The sequence below is a fragment of the Marmota marmota genome, unplaced genomic scaffold (assembly GCF_001458135.2).
Source record: "Marmota marmota marmota unplaced genomic scaffold, marMar, whole genome shotgun sequence".
Taxonomy (NCBI): domain Eukaryota; kingdom Metazoa; phylum Chordata; class Mammalia; order Rodentia; family Sciuridae; genus Marmota; species Marmota marmota.
In genome coordinates, this window is record NW_026000221.1 from 24470048 (window position 1) to 24496949 (window position 26902).

At 32.3% G+C, this 26902-nt stretch overlaps 1 protein-coding gene across 17 annotated transcripts in view; it reads right to left on the reverse strand.

Annotated features, from left to right (window-relative positions):
* The window catches only part of Chd9 (chromodomain helicase DNA binding protein 9), a 251656-nt gene that overhangs the window by 53773 nt on the left and 170981 nt on the right, over window positions 1-26902 (reverse strand). For all 17 annotated transcript variants that reach the window (XM_048792193.1, XM_048792190.1, XM_048792188.1 and 14 more), the window contains 10 exons: window positions 26545-26682; window positions 21655-21776; window positions 17726-17969; window positions 13528-13704; window positions 11897-12040; window positions 11529-11784; window positions 10226-10436; window positions 8304-8499; window positions 5815-5982; window positions 4438-4617 (listed from right to left, as the gene is read on the reverse strand). In XM_048792193.1, coding sequence (XP_048648150.1) covers window positions 4438-4617; window positions 5815-5982; window positions 8304-8499; window positions 10226-10436; window positions 11529-11784; window positions 11897-12040; window positions 13528-13704; window positions 17726-17969; window positions 21655-21776; window positions 26545-26682 — 1836 coding nt within the window. The remainder of the gene's footprint in view (window positions 1-4437; window positions 4618-5814; window positions 5983-8303; window positions 8500-10225; window positions 10437-11528; window positions 11785-11896; window positions 12041-13527; window positions 13705-17725; window positions 17970-21654; window positions 21777-26544; window positions 26683-26902) is intronic.

The following is a 26902-nucleotide window of genomic DNA, read 5'->3' on the forward strand; positions in this document are numbered from 1 at the left end:
AGTACAGATGCTTAACTTATTTAAGATAACATTTCATCAAACTGGCATATGAATAAGTACAATGGACAGATATCTAATTATGTGCTAGTAAGTCCTAAATTATACGGGACTTCACTTTGTTGTCTCAGAAACAAATTTCTTGCCGAGCTTCATGGAGCACAGCAGTACTCCCAGCTACTTGTGAGGCTGAGGCAGGAGAAGTCCAAGTTCCAGGCCATCCTGGGTAACTTTGTGAGACTTTGTCTCAAAATAATCTTTTAAAAATATATATACATATATTTTAGTTGTCAACAGATGTTTTTTGTTTTATTAATTTATTTATATGCAGTGCAGAGGATCAAACCCAGGGCCTCACACATGCCTGGCAAGTGCTCTACCACTAAGCCACAACTCCAACTCCCTCAAAATAAAATTTAAGAAAAGGGTTGGGGATGTACTTCAGTGGTAGAGTGCTTGTCTAGCTTCTGCAAGGCCCTGGGTTCAATTCCCAGTACTGGGGGGGAGGGGGGGAAGACAGAAAGAAAAAAAATGAATTTCATACAACCAAGGACATATGATATTTTCAAATCTTCACTGATACAAATTTAACAATTTTTAGGAACTGTGAAAAGTTCACTGAACAGAGTTCACAGGGCTTTATTTTGAATTCTAGTTCACTGATACATGTACCTTGAGACTGACCCCAGGTCCTAGTAGTGGGGGTAAACTGACGGCAATCTACCACTGATTATCCCATCCCTTTTTAATTTTTTATTTGAGACAGGGTCTTGTTAAGTTGCCAAAGCTAGCTTCAATCTTGTGATTCTCCTGCCTCAAATTCCCCAGCAGCTGGGATTATAGGAATAAACGTTTGTACCCAGCTTGCCCCTTGAGATTGAAATCAATATAGTAAATGCCTATGTTTTATATATATTGAGAACACTCAACATGCCATAAATACCAAAAGACATTGGATGAAAACAGATTTTTAAACACTGTAGTAGATAATCATTTTTATTCTGATACCACATAACTGTTGAAAATTAAAACAATTTGCCAAGAAGAAACTAATTTTGTAATTAAATAGCTTTGGTTACATTCATAACAAATTTTATTTTTCAAACAAAAATTTTCTAAAGTTCCTAAATAATTCAAGATGATATTATGAACTGACATATAACCTAATTTCAAGATAACTTATATGATTCTCAAGGATTATGACAATGGAATAATGGCTATGGAAATGAAAAGCCCATGTGGAAGATGTGATGCAGTACTGGTTCATGCAATTCAAACTTTTTTTCCATACCAAATTTTAAAAACTCACACTACAGCAGCCTGGGATTGCAGCTCAGTGTTAGAGTACTGGTCTAGTATGTACAAGATAACAACAACAAAAAATCAGATAACAATAAACTACTCTATTTCTAGGACAAACCTGATGTCCTTATGAAAACCTCTCAGAACAAGGTTTAGATGATACCTACTTATACATGAAGTTACGAATAATGAGTTCTATTTGATGGTTATGTACCAAGCATAAATATTCTTATTTTTGAAATGGGGACTTCCTATGTTGCTCAGGCTGGCCTTGAACTTGGATCTTTTGCCACAGACTTATCTAGAGTAGCTGGGATTACAGGCATGCAAAACCGTATCTGGCTTGATCTAAGTATTCTTAAAAGCAGTGTGCATGGGCTGGGGATGTGGCTCAAGCGGTAGCGCGCTCGCCTGGCATGCATGCGGCCCGGTTCGATCCTCAGCACCACATACAAACAAAGATGTTGTGTCTGCTAAAAACTTAAAAAAAAAAAAAAAAAAAGCAGTGTGCTCTATTTATGTAGCTCCTTTTCAAATTCTATTTGATAATGCAAATAAGTGAATACCTTATTTGTCCAAACCTTTAAAAAAAAAACTATATATAGCAAAAGTCTTTGAAAATTCTAGGAAAAAGTATAAAATACTACCAACAAGGAAGTACCACATTCCATTCTGCCAAATGTCCACTATTTATTACCATTCCCATATATCTAATGGCACTGGCCTAATTATTTAGGAAATAAACAAATTATAAAGCAATTCTCTGGGCTCTTGTCAGCTATTTTGTGAGCTTTTTCTCAAAATCTAACAGTTACTTACTTTCTGAGCTGAGACTTTAACACAGTTAAGTGTTTCTTATTCTCAGAGTATATCTGATTATGAGTAGTGTATATCTGAATTATCTAAGTAGTACTTTCACAGTATTTTATAGTAGAGAAGGCTAAGTATGATGATTATGATCTCTTTAAACTCTAGAAAGACTCAGAGGTTAAGTTAATTGTCCAAGGTCACTCAGTTTATAAGTCAGAATTGAAACACTGTTATTTTGACTTCCATGATTATTATCATTAACATTTTAAATGAGGAAGCCTAGACTTATATGTGGTCATTATATGCTTTTTTGTACACCTTCATTACAAAAAAAATTAAGGAAAAATCTCTCTATGCTTAGCTTAATCAATAAATATGACGATTAAAACTAATAATACCTTTGGTATTAACTGGATTTCACTGAATTTTACACATAAGAAAAAAAATCTGTATAACCAGGACCGGTGTTACATGCCTACAATCTTAGCTATTTGGGAGGCTAGGGCAGGAGGATCCAAATTCCAGGTTAGGCTGGAAAACTTGGCTGAGACCGACCCATCTTAAAATAAGAAAATAAAAATAAGGTCTGGGAATGTAGCTCAGTGGTAGAATGCCCTGCCCTGGATTCAATCCCCTGACCCATGACGCAAAGGAATAAAAGTAAACAAGATTTTCCATGAAAGATATTAAAGCTAGCCATTATGACCACTTTTATTTAAAACCTTATACTGAATCATTATTTCTTTTGGTTCTATGATACTACTATCTACTTGTACTACTATTTATTTTCTATTAATTATTAACTTCCCCAATTTTTTACCTGTATCACAACCAATTCTCCTGGATGCCCTATAAATGTTGCAAGCAAAAGCTCCAATATTTTATTTTCCCCATATGAACTTCTTTCTGCATTCTTCATGTTTTATAACAATATGACCCTACTAGCTACAAGTTAGAATTGTCAAGTCATTTTGATAACCTGTTCTACAAATTTCTAGTTGGTCATCAACTCCTACTGGATCTCTACTCTCCTAGCTCACACATCATTATTTGCTAAACACATTTCTTTAAGATCTCCCTGCCTCTAGACTTTCCCCTTTCCAACTTGTTTTCCACATTGCTGCTAGAGTTAAATTTTGAAACTTGATTGCATGTGACTATTTTCTGGTTAAGGAGCTTTTTAAAAAAAGCTGAACTGCCTTCCAAATGACACATAAATTTCTTTACAAATTGGATCCAACTTCCCGAACTTCTTCAACTCCATCTAATTAATTCCATGCCATATTCTGAAACCTTCTCTGTACATTAGCAATGTATAATTCAGTTATGAGGATTTCTCTCTCTTTTACAAACACAATGTAATTCACAATTTTGTCAAGCTTCAACTAAGGCTTTCCTTACTCTCTGCTCTCCTATTGAACACAATGAAACAATTTCTTATTTTATTTTTTCCAGCAACTATAGTCCTTTCATTTTTAGTATAGTATTTTGGAGGGCACCTGACATAAGATTTCATTGGCCTATGAATGAATGCAAGCAATTTTTATTTGAAGAATGATATCATTACTTTTAGTGAAGCACATAAAAGGCTACTATAACAAAGGGATTCCCCATAAAGACAAATATTTCTGGGTGGGAAGCAAAATGGGGATGAGAATGGGGATGGGGACGAAGGAAAACGTAGAAAAGAAGATGAAAGAAGAAAATTTGTATGAATCAGTACAGATGATAAAAAGTACTGTGATAAAAAAAAACACTTCAGATGAATGGAAAACATAGGTTTAACATGTCTTTGTTGAAAAGAAAAGAAACAAGGAAAGAATAAAACATAAAATATGTAAAGAATATTAGTAAACTGAAATTTTTTTCCTACAAATTGAACATATAGTTATTAATTCTTCTTTTAAAGAAAGAAACTTCATTTTATTCTCCCAAAATTAGATTTTAGTATTTAAAAGGAAATAGGAATTCTTTCCTCTCCTTTAGGTTCTTTTAATTATTAAGGTTAATATAAGCTGATTTAACCTCCTACATTATTACTTATATTTTGCTGTCACTGGTATATTTTTTAGTTTCTAAAGTTTTTTGATTTCAAATGTCCTATTCTGAATAATATGCAAAAGTAGTTGCAAGTATTTCAATTTGGCTCCAAAGAGTTCGTGTGAAATTTTATGTAAGATCAGAAAAACTGAAGGAAAGGGATATATTATTTATAACTTTGAGATAACTCACTATATTTACAGATTTTGAATAAGAGACATTAAAATTTTTCAGTAAGAGACACAAACATCATTGCTTATGTTTAAAAAATATAGTACTCACTGTTACCTTGGCAAATGTTGACCCACGTCCTTCTGATTCAATTGTAATCGTTTTTGTACGACGCAGTAAAATCTGATCTATATCCTCTTCACAGAATTTAGAGCCTTCATCTTCTTCTTCCATAATGGCACCATAAGCACCTCTTCGAAGCAGGTCTTCTATTTCCTTTTTGGAAAGCTGTTGAATCTAAAAGGAAAAGAATTCTGGTAATAACTGTATTTTTAAAGTTATAGAATGCAAAAGTATCCCTAAAGAATGTCAAAATTGTGAGAAGATATATTTAACTTGCATTTGGGTTGGGATGCAAATGAGAGAGAATTCATGGAAAGAATATATGTAAGTTATTGACTCTTAAAGCTTTGACTGTTTTAAAATAATAATTACCTCCGATTTCAAAAGGGTGCAATTAAATCAAAGTTTAAGGGACAAGTAAACTCTTAAGGTTCTTTTTAGTACTGATTTTTTTTATTTTCATTTTTTTGGTACTGGAAATAGAACTCAGGGGCACATAACTAACTGAGACATATCCTCAGTCCTTTTTTGTATTTTATTTAGAGACAAGATCTCACTGAGTGGCTTAGCACATCACCTTTGCTGAGGCTGGCTTTGAACTCACAATCCCCCTGCCTCAGCCTCCCAAGCCAATGGTACTAATATTTTATATTAGACAAAATTCTTTTTAAAAGAATATTTTAGTTGAAAATAGATCTTTACTTAATTTATTTATTTATACGCAGTGCTGAGAATCGAACTGAGAGCCTCACACATGCTAGGCAAGCATTCTACCACTGAGCCACAACCCATTACTTACAGCAAGATGAAGATAAAGCTAGAAGTTTGAAATTTAAAAATTTTTGAAAAACTTCACATAAGTAACACAGAAAATTTCACAAATTCTAGTTTGCTATGCCATCATACAAACATCCTAAAAAGGGATGAGATTCTTTTTTTTTTTTTTCGTACCAAGATTGAACGCAGGGGTACTTAATTACTGAGTCATATCCCCAGCCTTTTTTATTTTTTATATTTTGAAACATGATCTCATTAAGTTGATGAGGGCCTCATTAAATTGCTGGAGGCTGGCTTTGAATTTGTGATCCTCCTGCCTCAGCCTCCCAAGCTGCTGAGATTATGGGCATTCACCACTGCACCCTGCAGAAATCAGAACATTTTTATCTTGAAGACAGATTCTTAGAATTCATAAGCTTTGAAGCTATATAGACAGACCAAAAAGGACTTCAAAGTATTAACTAAACATTGCTCTATTCTGGAAGCCTGTTAGTGGTCCTTGTGGACCAAAACTGATAGATACACTACTTGAGGTAAAACTAAATACAAACAAAATTAACACAAAATCTTGAAGTGAAAAATATATATACATACACCACCAACATTACTTTCTCTTCCACTCATGCTCTGTAACACAGCTTTATCTAGGCCCAATTTCAGACTGGCTCGGTCAAACATCTCTCTCTCATATGAATTACGAGTAACTAATCTGTAGACTTTAACTGCTTTGTTCTGACCAATTCTGTGGCAACGAGCTTGGGCCTATAAAAAAATGAAAAGTTACAGATTCAATTTTCTTCACAAAACACATTTAACAGCCTACCAAATATATGGAATATAAAAATAGAAGATAATTTTTAGAGACATTAGCTACTAAACTAACTTTTTTCTAGAAATAAACACAACTTTATAGAATGAAAAATAATCCCACAATCATCATTAAGTTAATATTTAAGATTATACTACAAAGAATATAAATCCATGGGGAATTACTGTGTTTTCATTGGGGTATAGTTAAGCACCCCTAATTTGGAAAAATAAAATGCTCCAAAATCTGGTACTTTTTGACAATCAATCAAATGACACAGGGGAAAATTTCACACCTGACCTAATAGACATGTCAATCAAAAATTCAGGCACACTAAATTACTCTATAAGATTATCCTCAAGGTATCTTTGGAACATTAATGAATTTTGTATTTAGACTTAGGGACTCAAGATATCTCATTAGAAATATGCAAATATTCCAAAATCCAAAAATATCTAAAACTGAAAACACTCTGGTCTCAAGCATTTTCAATAAGAAATACTCAATCTGTAATTCTAGAAATGAACACAAAACATACAAATGGAAATTTTCATTGTTGGCAACTCAAACTTTAAGGCCTTCAAATCTAACCCTAAATATTTCTAATTTTTTTCTACTATGTAATTATCAATCTTTTCTAAATATTTATGTTTAAGCTGGATAACTCTGGAGATCTAAATTTTATTTTATGGAAGAACTGATTAATATATTCACATTAGAAAAAGTGAAGATATCAAAGGTTATATAGGAGCTTCATATTTTATCTTGAATTACTACTAAATTTAAAAGTTTTCATGATAAGTCTAGACTCCAAAAGTTCTACAGAATCTATATAGTCTCTCTTAAATATTAATCACATTCCAATTATACTCAGATTAAATGACAAACTGTGGTTTGAACATTTATAAGTATTAATATCTATGTCTTTTTTTGACAACATTATTCTGTCCATATCCAGTTTGTACCATTTGGAACTCAGAATTATAAATGGGCAACTTTATTCTAGTACTATGTAAAGTATATAAACTATCAAAACTTTCTATTAGTTTACAAAGACTAGATCTATAATAGTGGAAAATGAGAAAAAACAAGTGAGAGGTAGAAATTGAGGAAGTCGGTACAGATTTTCCAGTTCCTCCTCAGGTTCGATGATATGACATTATTATTTTAACTTTACTATCACAGGAATTGAAGGCAGTTTTAACTATAAATAAATTGTAAAGGCAAATAATCATGATTTGAATTCAATTTAGGGATTGGCCAATACAGCCTGTAGAACACATCTGGCCTGGCCACTAAGAATGGCTTTTGCGTATTTTAAGGCATGTGAAAAAAACAAAGAATGTGAGACAGAGATCTTACATGGTCCATAAACCCGAAAATATTTATTAATTGGCCTTCTGCAGGAAGAATGTGCCCTAGTTTAATCTGTATTAATGTTGGATAACCACATGATATCTTGAACTGAATTATATAGTTACATAAATGAGCAATGTAAACCTTACATTCTATTGAGCCAGTTATGTCAATAACTATCATATTTGATTTTATATACAAAGTCACAACATAAATTGCAATATAATTAAGACTATCCTGAACAATAAGGAATTTCTCTTATCATTTGTTCTCATCTCATATTCCTCCTAAATGCTTGCTTACCCTCTGCAAATTTTAAGCCATTTTGACGACTCTAGATAATGTTCTTGTTACGAGTCATAACATATGTATACCTTCATTTTCTACAGTCTTTTATAAAAAGGAACATTATTCTATTCCTCAATTTTATACATACTTTATGATGAATAGATGATATAAAGACAAATACTTATTTTTATTGAACTAAAATCCTGAAATTTTAATTTTCCAAAATTTTGCAAATTTTCCAAAATTCTATGTTACTTTATTACAAGTAAGATATCTATTTAAGGTCTCTCAAATTTATATAACTTCTGTATTTTTGGCAGTACTAGGGATTGAACCCAGGGACGTGTATATGCTAGACAAGTGATCCACCACTAAAGTATATCCCTGACCCTATATTTTATAGAATTGAAAATACTGTATTCAACTCAGCATACTTTTTTATAAGTTGGTGAGACAAAAAAATCATGAAATAAAAATTAAAATAATTTCACTTATTTTATGTGGCAGATATTTCTTAGGAAAACATACAATATTAGTCTGTTGGATAAAAACAAAAGATGTGGACTGCTAAAAATACAATTATATGAATTTTTAAATTATTATGCTTCTTGTTAGCCAAGGAATTTATTACCTGAAGGTCATTTTGAGGGTTCCAATCAGAATCAAAAATTATACATGTGTCAGCTGCAGTTAAATTGATGCCCAACCCACCAGCTCGGGTACACAGAAGAAAAACAAATCGATCTGAATCAGGTTTACTAAATCGATCTATAGCAGCTTGTCGAAGATTCCCTCTGACTCTTCCATCGATTCGCTCATATAAATATCTATCAAATGAAATGGACTAAATTTAGATAGATGAATATAATGAAAAGGATGACACATTCTATTAAAGATAAAGTCAGTTTTCTTGCAAAATTATGTTTAATTATACATTAAAAAGATCATCCCAATTAGTTTCTATGGCTTTATACTTCTTGCTGAGAAGCACATGTTAAGGAGGAAACAAAAACTAATATAAAGATTCAAATGTCTGCATTCCTGAATATGCACATAAAATAGCATTACAATAAATACCATTTTGAAAAGTTATAATAACAAAAGACAGTTCATGAAAACTACATTACTGTTCACATCACCATAAATTGCTTTTTTACAAGTAATGACAGTTCACCCAACTATCCAATATACCTAGGACTTTGTATTTTGGGTCAAAATTCTATGTTTCTTTATCAACTGATATACTTACTTATACACTATATAATCTATTCAGGGTGAACTGGAATGTTGTAGGAGTTTTTACAGTCATTACTCTAAAGCAGTGATCTTTTAACTTCTTTTATCCTTCCCCATTTAACATACAAAACTCAAAAAACTGCAATACATTAATAAGAACAAAATACATAAAAATTTAAGAGCTATGAAATCAATGGGCATATGTGTGACTTTTGCCACTCTTCTCTAGTATGAGACAGTTCTTTCCCTATACAATTTCCTAGAGTTTTAGCAGCAGCTCCACTATTACCTCTAATACCTGCAAATTGGGGTGTGACTTCTAATAACGTTACTTATGATGATAATGAAACATAGGGCTGTCGATTAAATTCATCATAATGCAAATTTATATGTACAAATTTATCTCTGTACAAAGTTCACTGTGTAAGAAAATCAACAAAATATAAGAATAGTTGGTTTTAGGAATATTGTAATTTAATGTTCTTATAATTACAAGGTCTAAAATTGAGAGCAATATATATTTTGGAATAAGGCTACAGAAATGAAAACTGACAAAAATAGAACTAAAAGGTGGAGATATAGCTAAGCTGTAAAGTGCAGTGCATGCTTACTATGCAAAGAGGTCCAGGGTTGGATGCCCAGCACAAGAAAAAAAAAAAAAAGAAAGGAAGAAAGGAAGGAAGGAAGGAAGGAAGGAAGGAAGGAAACTGGAAACGAAAGATAAAATTAACAATAAACTATGAACTACATGATCTCTGATAATATAAACCAGTGTTGAGCTTTACTAATATATAAAGGTCAAAATTGCTTGAGAGAGATTTAAACTCTATTGCTATAATATCTGATTCCCTTTTATAATAAACGTTATTTTCAAATTAAATCTCTAATATTCTGATAAAATATTCAATAAATATTCCATTTATCTAAACACAAAGCCATAGTTAAGACTATTTTATAGTCATAAATGCAAAAAGCAAAACAATAAACCCTACATTAAAAAAATAAGAAATTAGATTAAAGCTCCAATTTTATAGAGCATATGATAAAACTCAAAGCAATAAGCTTCTATTTACTAATAATAAAATAGATCCAAATGCCTCTTGAAACACCTTTTCCAATGAAAATGATTGTCTTAAATACATTTATAAATGGACTTAATATTATATTTTTAAATGAACTTACATATCCATTAAAAGTCTCAGCACCATAAGGTTTATAATACAATAAATATATTATTCCTAGGTCCTTTCACAAGACTTAATAACATATACTTAGCATAATACAAAGTATAATTAAATGTATTACAGTATGTCTTACCTTTTATGTATAAGATAGTCCTCCAGAATATCAAGGCAGCGTACCATCTGAGAGAATATGAGCACTTTATGACCTCCTGCTTTCATTTTGGGAAGCAATTTATCAATAAGGACCAATTTACCAGCTGACTGAATCATTGCTTGAAGATGAAAATCAGTAGCAGCTGGATTATATGTATCTCTAAATTCTCCAAGTATTTTCTCCTCAGCACCTGTCAAAGAAATATGAAAAGACAGCAACAATGCACAAATGCAGGCAATTCCCAATTGCTTTTATTTTAACTCACATTTAGTGTTCCTTCATGCTTCTGTAACAGCATTATTTTCTGATGTCAAGTACATTGCTTTTATTAGAATTATTTGTTTATGGCTAAATCCCACCAACACCAAACTGTTAATGCCATTGAGAAGACAGATAATGTCTTAATCATGCTTTCACCTCTCCAGAAACCTGGCATAATGGCTTGTATGAATTTATGTTTGCTAAACACTTTATAAATGCCATTAGGAAAAGAATGTACAAAACTATGGTCTGGATCCAGGTAAATAAATACATATATTTTTTTTTAAAAAAATCTAATATTTAAACATAAATCATAACAATTGTCATCAAAGGGTGATCATAATTGCTGTAGATGTGACTATGGGAATCTTGCTGGCATGAAAACAAGAAAAAGTAAAAAGGAAGTCATGTTATTGGTCCGTCATGTATACTTCCTTCAAAGAATCTAGATCAGAATTTAAAGGTCTATAAACATTTCTTTCCTCAGCCTTGCTAAGCCATAAAAGTATACTGGGATTGTGAGAGAGAGAGAGAGATTGCCTTAAGCAAAGTAAGTAGGTGAGTAGGATATTCACAGGAACACACACATGAAAAGACTCAAACATGGTACAGAGAACATTGGTAGAGAACTTGACAAGACCTTAAAAACTATCATTATTGTACCACAAAAACTGAATTACTAACTGGAGTATGTGGTTTAGAAACAGACCAAGGGAAACAAGTGTATATACAGAAGCTCAAAGATGGGTTTTACTCTTTATTCATGAGGAAGATTAAATTTTAGTAGAATTCCACACTTAAACAAATTGAACAAACTCTTGCTGCTCTTGGAACCTGGTATGCTAATATTAGACACTATAATGTAGTAGTTCACTTTGCCCATGAATCTGAAACACTTGTGATTCCTCAGAATAGTAGAACGAAGAGCTCTTAATAGCCTCTATAACTGTAGTGGTGTTCTGTTAAATGGTTCATTAATATTTGACAAAAGAAAAGTAGATGTTCTAATTCATTTAGCTACCTTTGATAAGATATGGATGATTACAGCATTTTCTAAGTTCCATCATGGTGTTGACCAAGTTAGGTACATTAGTCTGTCCTGCTCCTTTAGACAAAAATGAAAAATTCTTCTCCAAAATAGCTCGGTAGTATTTTTTTTGAATGTTAGTAAGTTCTACTTCAATGATAGTTTCTTCCTTAGGTGCCAATTTCTTTTCAACATCTTCTTTTAATCGTCTCAACATCATTGGTTTCAGGATAGCTTGAAGTTTTTGCACCTAAATAAAACATAATTTTATTACATATGACACAAGAGCACATTCAATTGTATATATAAAATAATCACAAGAAGAGATTTGATGTACTTATTTACAAAGAACAGTAGGATACCTGTTCCTCTGTTTTCAGATCTCCAAATTCTTGCATAAATGTTGATTCAGAAGGAAACCTTAAGGGTTCAAGAAAGTGAAGAAGACTGAAAAGTTCTTCAACTGTATTTTGGAGAGGAGTGCCAGTCAAAAGCACCTTGTGTTCCTATACAAAGCAAGAACAATTGCATTCAAATGACAAAGTAGTAAAATTAAATGAAAGCTGATTTAGGGCATTAAATGTTTGAAAGTATTCTCTGACCATAATTTTTAAGAATTAACAATAAAACATCTCTACCCACAAATCTTGAGCAATGTAGTTTTCTAAACATGATAAAATCTTTGTGGAACACAGATCTTCAACCAAAAATAAATAAATAAAAATTTTAAGACCTCTTCATAAGTCTTGGAATATGTTTTGTTGTATGCTATCTTTACCAATTTCTATCTTTTAAAATTCCACATTTTTGAAGACGCATATTTCAAATCATCTCAAAGAAATAAACCATTATTTTCAAAGAACAAAAGGGGGATTTTTTAATTTTGTACTTAATCATTGCTGGTATAATAATTTACATACCAAACAGTGTTCACTCTTTGTAACTTGAATGATCATCATTTAACCTCTCACAGAACAAATTATCAAATCAGGGAAGCTACAATCCAAGAATGTAAAGGGAAATTGGAATATGCTTCAAAGCAGAAGTTCATTAAAACTTGAACACAATAGGAACAGAAAAATATACACAATATTTTAAATAATAGTATAAATTATCATTTAAATTTTGATTTGACAACTCCTCTAAATTGGCAAATTAAACATATGTGTACACATGTCTGCACATATGCATATACATATATACAATAGCAAATGGCCAGAAAGATACACATCTAACTTTAAATAATGGAGAGAGGAGTCAAATGGGTGGTGGCATAGGTGGAGAGGGAATATAAAAGGAGCATTTCAATTTTTATTGCATGTGATTATGTTTATTTATTTATTCAAGTACTGATGCAATAATTATGTGATCTTAGTTTATTTGAAAGCTTTAAATACACTACAAAGAAGGTAACTAAGAAATTCCATTTTGAGTCTGGGTTTACAGCTTAGTGGGTAGAGTGCTTGCCTCCCATGCAAGACTGGCTTTAATCCCCAGCAACAAACACACACACACACACACACACACACACACACACAAGAAATACCATTTTAAATATAACCAATGAATGCTAAGCATGTGGAATTGCATAGGAACATTATCTCTTCACCATAAATTACTGAGTAACTTTGATGAAAGGGCTTTTCAGTAAGTAATTTGCAGCTTGAAATTTATGACATTATTTTCTTTTTAACCGTACACACCTACAGAGATTTATTTCTGTTATTGAATAAATTAATTACTAAAATTTTTTGGTGAAACACTAAAAATTTTCAAGCCTAAGAAAACTGATAAGATTTCCCCCAATTTTTACCATTTGAAGCAAAAATTTTCTCAATTATAACAGATAGGATTCAGCCATCTGTATAAAATTTTTAAAAATTTCATTTTTAGCATTTACCTTTCTGACTGTCCTTGTCCATGATCTTTCGCTATATAGCTAGGAAATGAAGGTCTCCCCCCAACAAAAAGAGAAAATTTATAGGACACTTACCAGGTTCATGAGCTTCAGACCTTCTAGGAGTTTACAGTTTTTATTTTTTAACCTGTGTGCTTCATCAATAATTACACATCGCCATTCAATTGCATTAAGCTCTCCACAGCCTCCAAGAATCATTTCAAAAGTGGTGATGATAGCTTGGAATCTGTATGCTCCTCGAATAATGCGCCCCTGGAAATTATCAAATATAACATTCTAGAATGTCTAGGAACACTTTTTATTCCTGACCAATGGCATAAAAGTAAACTAGTGATATTTATTGTGAATTATTTTCCACTTAAATATAAACATTCCCTTGAAAGAAATTTAAGCATTGAAACTATATTAGATTGCTGTTTCTGATATCACTCTCAAAATGCATGCCTACATACTTATATTGTTTGAAATTATATTTGAATAAGTGCTTCCCTGTAGAATTATAATAACAGCAGGGTGCAGTGGTGCACACCTGTAATCCCAGCAACTTGGGAGGCTGAGGCAGAAAGACTAAGTTCTAGGCCAGCCCCAGCAACTTAGTGAGACCCTGCCTCCAAAAAAAAAAAGAAAGAAAGGATTTACATCCCTGAGGCTAATTTATAATGGCAAATAAGTAATGAAAATCAAAATTAGCCATCCAAATAGCTTATTCATCAAATATTTATTTAATGTATATGTGCCAGACTTTGCTCTAGTTGTTGGAGATAAAGCAGTTAACAGAATAGACAAAATTAATTGTTAGGGTGGAACTTACAGTTATTAATGACCCTAATGCAGGACACAGTCAGTAAGAAGACAAACAATTTTTTTAAAAAAAATTTAGAACACAATAAGGGAAGAGGTATAAAATAAACCATGAATATGAAGTAAAAATGATAGGGATAGAAGTTCCCATTACAATATTACATAAATGATATATGAACAAAGATCTGAAGTTTAGGAAGGAAGCCATGTTGATATCCAGAGATCTGGAGGAAAAACCATTCTTGGTAAAGCAGCAAGTGTGAAGGTCCTGTATATTTCCAAATACTCAGATCACAGCAAGAAAGTGTAGTTGAAACCCAGTGAAAGGAGAAAGGAAGAGGCAGACAGAATAGGAACTTAAAAACTGTAGCAAGATTGGCTCTTCCTTTAAGCAGAGGCTATGATGGGATTCCAGGGAAAAAAGTTTAACTGTTGTGATGACAACACACAAGTAAAGGATCATAGAGACCATAAAAGCTGTCATAGTGAAAAATCATCATTAGAGGTGGTATAAAGCACTCAAATGTAGACATCTTTGAACGCAGAATAAACTGAATCTCTTAAGAGATATGGTGTGAGATTAAGAGAAGACACAAATTTGACTCTAAAAAAGTTTTAGTTTGTACAACTGGAATTTCGTGTTGCTATTTACTAACATGAGGATGTTCATGATATTGGCTGTGTACAAGACAAGTTTAAGATGTCCATTAGAGATATCCAAATGGAGTTGTTAAGCAGGCTTTTGGATATGACTGAAATTTAGGCAAGAGTTTAGAGCTGGTGATTTGGAAGTTTCTAGCAATACAGATATAGCTTACTGTCCTGCATATGTATGAAATCTCTGAAGGAATGAGTATCAATATAAAAGAGTTTGAAGGCTACATACTGGACTACCCCAAAGGTTAGATATGGGGTCAAGGAGGAATCCATAAAGGGAACATAAGAAGGAATAGGTGGAAATACAACGTGAAGTTCAGGAATCTAATTAGAGACAGTTTAATAGATTGAAAGCTTATACTTAATAAGCTTAATAGGTATTAAAACTAAGAAAAGCTTAAAAACAATTATGCATTCTGATTAAGTTTTTAAATTTTTAGGTTAGTTCACACTGATTCCATACAATGGCACTCAGTTGAATAACAGCTCCGGTACAATATTATTAAAATATGAAGTATAGACTGATGACACTTACACAAATCTGACAGCCTGGGATATATTAAATTTGGTTTCTCAGTCTGATAGACTTGGGCATATTAATCTCAGTTTTACTTTTGTTTTTTGGGGCAATCTACATAACATCCTTATAGCTTAGTATCTGCATGTATAAAATGGAGATAATATCTATTTCACAAGGTTACCATTGAAAAGATGTAGTGAATACAGGTAAACTTTCAGTATAATCTAGAACATGGTGATACTCAAAACATATTTGTAGTTATGAGTATTACTATTTCTAATCACAGGGCAAATTTAGAAAATGTTAGTTTTACTCCTAATGTTTTCAAGCAATTTGATAAGTTGACAAAAAAAATATTCAATTGAGTTATACTAAAATGTATCTGTGAAACTTAATTGTTAAAAAAGTATTTCTATATTTGAAGAACAGATCATTACATTATATAAGACATCATCTTTTGAAATTTAAAACCTTTTCAGTTAATCCTAGAAGGTATAATGTTTACCATAGAAAATATAATATTTAATAAATATTAATTTATCATACATCAACTCTTTCAGTTTGATTGTTTAATTTTATATCAAATTCATATCATATATGTATTAAAATTGAAATGTTCTTAGAAACGTTCTCAAGTTTTCAGTTGTGCCTTATGTAAAAAAAAGTGAAACTAAATCATTTCTATGATACTACAAAACTTTAGAACAAAATCAGTTAATTCATTCATTGTAAGCCTCAAAATGGTAGAAAGTCAGTTACAATTAGGAGGCAAAAGTAGAAGGCTATGTATATTATCTTAATCCAGCTTCTACCATATATGATTTGGCCATATGTTATAATGATCTTTTTAAAATGAACAATGAATGAAAGAGAAAGAAGATATTTAGAGGCTATTGAGGTAGAATGCCAGGCAATAAACTTTTCCCAATTAAAAAAGTACAATTTGGAATAAATTATGTTTATTAAGAAATAAGACACAAAATTCTTAAAGATTTTTATCCAAAAAGATTTGTATGAACAATGAAGATTACAACTTGACACTTCATGTCTTCTTGGTAGAAAATTCTTTCTTATGTTTTAATCTTTTTTATTTTATAGTTTTGTACTTACGGAAAATAAAAAATCCTTTCTTAAAGGGCTGGGATTATGGCTCAGCGGTAGAGCACTCGCCTACCATGCGTGGGGCCCTGGGTTCGATCCTCAGCACCACATAAAAATAAATGAATGGAATAAAGGTATTGTGTCCAAGTACAACTAAAAAAATAAATATTAAAAAAAAGAAAATCCCTTTTTAAAGAATAAATGACTATAGAGCACAAGGTGTCATTATCAAATTCTTAAGAAAACAACTAACCATTTCCTATATTGTCAAATACTTGGTTGAGAAATTTATATAAATTATGTTAAAAACAAATAAAAACTTGCTTAAATTAAAAAAGAAAAAAAGTGGCTGAATAAAAATGGAACATGTGCCTCTAGGATATAGGAAAGGAGAAAACCATCAGCTAATCACTAAAGTTCTGATATAATGAATTCTAAGGAGAAGGTATGCTTGAATCAGTACACAAAACAAATGAAGCAATTTTTTTCCCCCCAGCACTTGGGATCAAACTCAGGGCTTTGTACATTTTTTTTCTTTTTTAAGATATTTTTTAGTTGGACACAATAGTTTTATTTTGTTTATTTGTGTGGGGTGCTGAGGATCAAACCCAGGCCCTTGATCGTGTTAGGCAAGCGCTCTACTGCTGAGCCACAACCCCAGCCTGGGCTTTGTACATGTCAAGCAATATTCTAACACTGAGCTGTGCCTCCAACTCACCATTCAAAAATTTAAAAAATGTCTAAAAGCAAAATCCACTGAACATGAAAGAAAATTTATAATGTCACCTCAATAGCCATTTAAAGTCATAGTGTTCATTGAATGTTTAAATTAAAAAAAGAAAGGAAGAAAAAGAGCTACAGAATGATCAAAGAGGCAGTTATTTCTAGAAAAAATTTAACATGTATACAAACAATAATTACTTAAAAATTACTTAAAAATTATTCTAGTTGAAATATTAAAGATTACAAATTTCTGCATATGTATATGTTTCATATTTCACTATAAAGGAAAACAGGATTAAATCCTTTTGTCATTGTTTTCAGTTACAATTTATTGTAAAATAAGTAAAATGAAGAAATAAGCTTAACCTAAGATTTTAAAATGCAATTAATATCTATGCTAAATTTGAAAGTATGTAATGCCTATCTTTTTCAACCCTGATGGTTTAACAAGCAAAAGCATTAATAACACACCTGTGAGTCCCTGAAGTACATCTCATATTGCTGTATCATCTGTCTGCTAATCAGGCTTCCATGATAAACCACAACATTAATATCAGTCCATGTACGAAATTCTCTCTCCCAGTTTGCAATGGTAGAAAGTGGTGCAATAATCAGGAAGGGTCCTCTTATACCAGTCAGAAGGATTTCGTAGAGGAATGTAATTGATTGAATGGTTTTGCCAAGACCCATTTCATCTGCTAAAATGCAGTTTCGTCTGAAATAAACAAATATATTATCCATGCATACATTGGGTTCTTCTGTATACTACAAAGTTTTAAAGATAAACATATGAAAATAAAAGATTAAATAAAATATTTGCACTTGTAAAAACAAAAGTTGCTGAAGTACTGAATAAGCTCAAGATTACAATTTTATTATAATCCTGCAAAGGGAAAATTAAAGATTTTTATAGCTCCAAAATAAAGATATCGCCATTAACTGTTTGATTTTTCTAAAAACTGAAAATATAAGAGCAATGCATATTATATAATTTATTCAGGAAGCATTATTAAATACCTTCTATTATCTCAGGACAGTATGAGAAGATGGAATACAAAAGAAATAGAACATGTTCTCTGCCTTCCAGGGGCTTGTATCTATTAGAGAAGCAAACATGCAAATACATAAATAAATAATCATGCAATGTGCTACTGTAGAAGCACAACTATAGTATTGATTTTCAACCATAGCTGTGCATTAGAAGAGCCTACAAAGCTTGAAAAAGAAATAAAACAGATACTTAGCCCCCCACCACGTTTACATTATGTTTTAATATGTACGGAATAGTCAGTTCTAATTTTTAAAATGAGCTCTATAGATGATTATGCTATGTGGCCAGTGAAGACTATCAGAGTAATACTTCTTATGGTAGCACAGAGGGAAAACAACCAAAATCTATCTAGAAGACATGAAAAAAGAAACTTCTTCAGCAAGGAGGTCAGTTACGATTAGGATTTTACCAGAGATCAAAGTAAAGCAGGAGAGGGCAAAAAAGACAAACCGGGGACCAAAAGTTATTTAATATGGTTAAGAGCAGAAAGTAAAGGAAGGAAAGAGAAGTGAGCTAAGTAGTGTCATAAACAGAAGAGGTTAGACATTATTTTTTTATGCAGTGGGAGGCAAAGAAATTCTTAAAGGAAACCCCTATGAGATTAAGTTTGTATTTTAAACTTTATTTGGGTGATACTGAGGATATAAAAGGGTAAGGGGATGAGATGTTGGAAATTAACTGGTTCAGTATCATAATAGAGAAGAAATTATAGAAATTATATTCTAAAGGGAGAATAAACTAAGTTACCAGAAATTATGTCAGAGTCAATTATGGGTTAGGATGAATTGGCCCTAGGAAATAACTCAATGTATAGGGTATAGGATGATAGTAACAAAATGAATTAGTAGTAATCAAGATAAAAAATATGGAGAAAAAACAAGTTTGACACAGAGGAAATAGAAATCTGCTATGTTTAAAGAATTGTTGTGTTGGACATTCAGGTACCAGAAGATGAACAGAAATGTGGGCCCAGAATTCAAGGCTTTAGAGATAGAAATATGGGACCATTAAATATTATTGGTAAGTAGGGCTAGGTATATAGCTCAATTGTATAACACTTGGCTAGCATGTGCAAGGTCTTGTGTTTGATCCCAGGCACCACACACACACACACACACACACACACTTGTGTATCTGTATGTATCCTTATTCATAGAAGATATAAGTATGTGTGTGTGTGTGTGTGTATGTATGAATAAAGTAGTAAATTAAATCATATGGGGAAGAGTACAAACATGTAATATGTGAAGATAACTAAAGACAAAACAGCAAAAAACAACATCTAAATGACAGGGGAAGAAGAACCAGCAGACTATTGAAAGTAACAGTTAAAGAGGGTATTGGAGAGCTATAAAAGCTGCAGTGTGCAAGCTTTCAGGGTTTAGAAGGAAGGAGTGGCAATTTCTATCCAATGGATTAGAAAATAAGTTAAGGCTAAAGAATATCCTTGGGATTAGAAAATTAAGTTTTGGGAAGAGTCAGAAACAAAATCTATACTATCACAGGTTGAAAAAGAAATGGAGAAAAGAAAATGGGGGAGAGAGTGTGCAGATTACTCTACTAGGAATTTGCCTGGAAAGCTACAAAGAGGGTTCAAGGCAGCTAGAAGAAGGAGCACAGTCAAAAGGAGATTTACCATTTTTTTTTTTTTTTTTTTGGTCTTTCTATAGATAGGCTAGCACCAAATTTGTTCATAGATTGAAGAGACAGAAATAGTCTTCAGGGATGGTTTTAACAAATAAAATAGAAGAATGATTAATGAATGAAGTGAAGCTCTGAAGAGACTGGATGAAACAGAATGTCAAGACCTGAGGTAATATGATTCATCCTTGTCCTAGGGTAAGATCTTTTACCTTCCAATACACGAGGTTAGAGGAAAAAATAGCTGTAGAGACACTTTTGAATATGAGGGGAGGCAAGAATTTTCCTACTTTCCCTGGGTTTATCTGCAAAGCAGTCATATACAGAAAGTGAATAAAACAAAACTATGCCAAAGAACTTGAAGGAAGTGATGGAAGTTTAAAATAGGCAATGTAGGAAATAGGAGTAATAAAAAAAGGAAGACGGGTTTTAAAAAGTATTGCTACCTCATTTACATAAATGATTCTTGAGAAAAATGATTAATATTTAGTAAATAAAAGCAGGGAAAAGAAAACTGTGGAATAATAGGATCCTTCACTCCATCTGAGTCCCATAACTCACAATTACTAAGAGAAACTACCCAAAAACAATATAAGTAAAAAACACAGAAAAGTGACTTTGAATTAAAGTGTCATCAAATATTGCTAGTAATAATGCCTTCATTTGCTCTTTCATGGACACTACCATACTTCTTTCTGAAACATGATATCATGTTTTTCTTTGCATCTCAAAAAAAACCTTGAGGCTAGAGGGCTGGGAATGTAGCTCTGTGGTAGACAGCTTGCTCAGCATGCATGAGGACCTGGGTTCAATCCTCTATACCACATAGATGGATAAACACCCACACAAACAAAGATTTTGAGCTATTTTGTATAAAGAAATTGCTAAACTGTGAAGAATATTAACAAGGAGGTAGTTTGTTACTCCTTTTTATATTCTATTCTTTATTAATAGCTGACAATATACTTCATGGAAAACATTTAAAAACAGAGATCTATCTAACTGATAACAGATATAATGTGCTTACAATTCACTAATTAAAACCAACTGTAGACAGACAGTAGTATAAATGGATAAGCTGTAAAACTTCCTGTAGCATACCAGATGTTTTAGGACTCTTGGCAAAGTTATTTAAAATTTAATTATTAATTAATGTAACTCTGAGTGACACACACTTAAAGGAAGCAGTGTATGGGGCTGGGGTTGTGGCTCAGTGGTAGAGCGCTTGCCTAGCATGTGTCAGGCACTGGGTTCGATTCTCAGCACCACATAAAAATAAAATAAATATCCATCCACAACTAAAAAAAATTAAAAAAAAAAAAAGGAAGCAGTGTAGCTGACATCTTAAACTGTAATTTACATATTTTTCTAAGGTAAATTCACCTTATTTATTTTTGGGGGGCACCAGGGATTAAACCCAGGGGCACTTAATCACTGACCCACATCCCCAGCCACCCGGTTTTAAACATTTTTTTAAATTTTGACACAAGGTCTTGCACAGATGCTAAGGTTGGCTATAAACTTTGGATCCTCCTGTCTTGGCTCCCAAGACACTGTGATTACAGGCATGCACCACAGCGCCCAGCAGTAACTTCACTTTAAAACAAAGACTTCATCAAAATAACAATATGGGAACATCTGAATCAACTTTAGTTAACGTATGTTAACATATATAACACACTAAAATTTTTAAAGATATATTACACACCTGTTGTACCAATTGAACAAGAGCCAGTTGAGTCCTTCCAGTTGATATTCCCTGAGTTGATTGCCATTTTTATAGTCCCTGGATTGATCTATTTTCTTCCAAATATTAGAGGGCGGACGTTCCTTTGTGGAAAAACAAAGAATGCACGGTGAAAAGTGAAAATTAGCATCATTCATAAAGGAGAACGACTGAATGATTTCCCCCTAAGATCAGAAATAAGGCAAGATGTGCACTGTGACATCTATTCACCCTTGTACTGTAGGCTGTGACAAGGATAATTAAACAAGGAAACCAGACAAAAGTTACCAAGTTTGGAAATGAAAAACTAAAACTATCTTTATTCATATGATTTGTCTCTGTAGAAAATCCTGTGGGATCTATTAAAAAGCTAAACTAAGTAGTCATTTTAGCAAGGTTATATAATATAAAAATTGATATACGAAAGTCAATTGTATTCTACATTTTAGCAAAAATAATGAAAAAATTATTTAAGAAGTAGTCATTTTATAATGGTATCTAAAATACTAATTTTTAAAAAAAATAATTCTAAAAGTTGTATAACACCAATAAATTTGAAGCCACAAAATACTGCTGAAAAAAACTAAAGAAGGGCTAAACAGAGATAAGCCCTGATTTGAAGACTTAACATTGTTAATATATTAATTCTTCTCACAGTGAACAGAATCAACACAATCCAATCAAACTGGAATCACAGTTTTTGTAGAAATTGACAAGCTAATTCTATAAGCATATGGAAATGAAAAGTACTACAAACAGCCAAAACAGCATTGGGAGGTGTAGACAGGATGTAGATAAAGTTTGGGCACATATGCTAACTGATTTCAAGACTTGTAAAAGTTGCAAAATCAAGACTATGTAGAACTGATGTAAAGATAAAGATAAAAAGTTCAGTGGAACATAATAGATGGTTCAGAAATATACTCTCAGGCATTCAGTCAACTGAGTTTTGACAAAGCTGGAAAGGCAATTCAGTGCAAAAAGAGTTTTTTCAATAAATGATGTTATAACAATCGAATACCCATGAACAAAAGGAAAGAATTTGATCCATATACTATCTACACACAAAAATCATAGCGCTGAATGTTACCTGACATATTTTCAAGGAGAAAGCAAGACAGAAATCTTCATGAACTTAGGTTATGTGAAAATTTCTCAGACACATAAAGTATGATCATAAGAAACAAACTGGAGTTCACCAAAACTAAGAACTTTTGCTCTTTGAAAGACACTGTTAAGATAATGAAAAAACGACTACAAACTGGTGGACAATATTTACAAACCAAAGGTCACAAGACCTTTGTTTTTAATAGTCAACACAAATATTCATCAATAGGCAAAAGGATAACAAATTGTGGGCTATTACATTAGAAAAAAATACTTCTCAGGAATAGAAAAGGTATCAACTATCAATGCATGCAATGATGTGAACTTGAAAATCATTATGCTATGTAAGAAACCCTAAGAAAAACAGAATACAGTGTCCATGTACATAAAAATGAAATGAGAAGAAATGAAAAAGAATTGATAGTGACATAAAAATTACTAGTTCCCTAGGATGAGAAGTAGGGTACATAAGAAAGATGAATTGGGAAGGAAGGGTTACAAAAGCACACAAGAATACTTTTGGGAGCCATAGTTCATCACTCTGATTATGGTTTTGGTTTGGTTTGTCAAAACTTATCAAATTGTACATCTTAAATATTTGCAATTTACTGGATGTCAAATTTTATGAACCTCAAATAAAGCTATTTATAAAAAAATGAATGAAGCTGGGAGTAATAGTGCAGGCAAGTAATCCCAGCTACATAGAAGGCTAAGGTAGGACGATCTCAAGTTTGAGGCTAGCCTGGACAACTTAATGAGAACCTTTCTTAAAAAACACAAAAGGAATAGGATTGTGCTCAGTGATAAAGTTTTGACTATGGGTTCACTCTCCTGTACTGGTAACAACAACAACAACAAAAAGTGAATGACACGGGGGCTAGGCTTGTGGCTCAATGACAGAGCACTTGTCTAGCATGTGTGAGGCACTGGGTTCGATTCTCAGCACCAAATATAAATAAATAAAGCCCATCAACAACTAATAAAATATTTTTTAAAAAGGTGAATTATGTTATCAGATTTTTCTATTTTATTATCTTCAATGTTGGGGATTAAATCCAGTCATGCTCTATCACTGAGCTACATCCTCAGCTCCTTCTATTTTTATTTTGTGAAAAGTTCTTTGTTGAATTGCTGAGGTTGATTTCAAACTTGGGACCCTCCTGCCTCAGCCTCTGGAGCTGCCAGAAATCACAGGTATGCCACCCTGTCTTGCTTCACATATATTTTAAATCTGTCATACATATTACTACGTTTATATACTTTCAATATTCATGATAAAAAGCATTAAAAAATCATAGAAGCATAGATGTATAATGTTGTATGTTAAAACTATTCATTTACATAGTCATATTTATAAAATTTAATTTTTCTTCTTCAGAAATAAAAAACTGAATTATTCTGCATAGCTAAAACATAACCTGTCTTGAAGTTGCTGCATAGGTAAAGAAATAATATCCTAGTCCCAAATGAATAGGCTCTAAGTCTCAGATAAACATTTCTGTAAAGCAAGCAAAAGATGGATTGTCTTCTGTTTCAAAATTATATATTATTACTAATTAACAAACTTATACTATTAAAACTGTCTGCAAGATCAGGGCATCTTTATGGTGACTGTAAATGAAAAATAAAACATGCTTTCAGTATACAGATAACAACTCGTTATTGATATTATGCTATTAACCTAATACAAATAGGGCTTATAAAGAAAACAGGGCTTCATTCATGCTAGGCAAACATACTACTGAGCTACAATCCAAGAAAACATTTCTTAAATAACAGTCAATGAACTTTAAAATTATTAATACGACATTTTTGTTACTGCTTAAAATAATTTTCATATTAAATTCTATTCTGTATATGCTTCTTTTCAGTAATCCAATCACTGTTAATATTTTTTTAGCTTGGGATAGGGTAAAATTTCATTTTTGGAATCTCTAAACATACTTTACATGATTTATATGCTATTTTATTTAACAATAATAGAATAACAACAAAAATCACCTCCAACATTATTTAAGTACTATAGGCTATATTGTTGTCCTTGATTTTACATTAATTAAGGGACTAATTCTACTGGCTCAAAACCTATTAACATTTGCTCCCAAGATGTAGGCTCTCTATTCACCTCACAGACTGTTTCTTTTGCTGAGAAGAAACTTTTTAGTTTGAATACATCACATTTATTGATTCATGATTTAATTCTTGTGCTATAGGAGTCTTATTAAGGAAGCTGGGGCCTAATCCCACATGATTGGGATTAGGGCCTACTTTTTCTTCTATTAGACATGGGGTCTCTAGTTTAATTCCTAGGTCCTTGATCCACTTTGAGTTGAGTTTTGTGTATGGTGAGAGATAGGGATTTAATTTCATTTTGTTGCATATGGATTTTCAGTTTTCCAAGCACCACTTGTTGAAGCGGCTTTTCTCCAATGTAGGTTTTTGGCACCCTTGTCTAATATAAGATAATTGTAATTTTGAGGTTTGTCTCTATGTCGTCTATTCTGTATCATTGTTCTACCAGTCTGTTTTGGTGCCAATACCATGCTGTTTTTGTTACTACTCCTCTGTAGTATAGTTTAAGGTCTGGTATAGTGATGCTACCTGCTTCATTCTTCCTGCTAAGGATGGCTTTAGCTATTCTGGGTCTCTTATTTTTCAACATGAATTTAGCACTAATCTCTGGTGGATATAAAGAACTCAAGAAGCTAAACACATACACAAAAACAAAACAAAACAAAACAAAAACCCCAATCAATAAATGGGCCAAGGACCTGAACAGAATCTTCTCAGAAGAGGATATAAAATCATTCAACAAATATATGAAAAAAAGTTCATCATCTCTAGCACTTAGAGAAATGCAAATCAAAACTACTCTAAGATTTCACACCTGTCAGAATGGCAGCGATTATAAAGACAAACAACAATAAGTGTTGGCGAGGATGTGGAGAAAAAGGGACACTCATACATTGCTGGTGGGACCACAAACTGGTGCACCCAATATGGAAAGCAGTATGGAGATTCCTTGGAAAAATGGGCATGGAACTACCATTTGATCCAGCTATCCCTCTCCTTGGTCTATACCCAAAGGACTTTAAAACAGTATATTACAGGGACATAGCCACATCAATGCTGATAGCTGCACAATTCAAAATAGCTAAACTGTGGAACCAACTTAGATTCCCTTCAGTAGATGAATGGATAAAAAAAGTGTGGCATATATACACAATGGAATATTTCTCAGCAATAAAAGAGAATAAAATCATGGCATTTGCAGGTAAATGGATGGAGTTAGAGAAGATAAAGCGAAGTGAAGTTAGCCAATCCCAACAAAACAAATGCTGAATGTTTTCTCTGATATAAGGAATCTGATTCATAAATGGGGTAGGGAGGGGAAGCATGGGAGGAATAGATGAATTCTAAATAGGGCAGAGGGGTGGGAGGGAAAGGAAGGGACAGGGGATTAGCAATGATGTTAGAATGTGATGACCATCATTATCCAAAGGACATGTATGAAGACATGAATTGCTGTGAATATACTTTATATACAACCAGATATGAAAAAATGTGTTCTATGTGCAATATGAATTGTAATACATTCTGTTGTCATATATATATGTATGTATGTGTTTGTGTGTATATGTATATATACCCAAAACCTATTAACTGAGAATATACTATATATCTAAGGAATCTCGAATTTCTGTAAATCTCTAAGAGATTTTGATATGCTAAGATTTTGTAAAGCTGTCTGTGATAGGTTCTTACCAAATGTCTTGTGTCAGGTCTCAAAGCTTGTAGTTGTTCAAACTCTTCTATTTTTGCCAGATCTACATCTTCCTTTAGTTCCCATGTACTATCTTCATATGGCAATGAGCACCACTTTACTAGGTAGTAAATAACAGGCTGTAAAAAAACAGTTTTTTTTTTTCAATTCACCATTTTTAAAAAGAGAATAGTGAGTAGTTTATATAGAGCATGACTACAGACAGTTTAAACATAGTAACCTATGTCGATTAAAAAAAGTTTTTCATTTGTTTTTAAGAGTTTTTAGGTTGTATTTTTTAAAAAGAGTATTAGGTTTTAATATTTGGAAAGTTTCAGGTTTTTCTTACATAAAAAAATA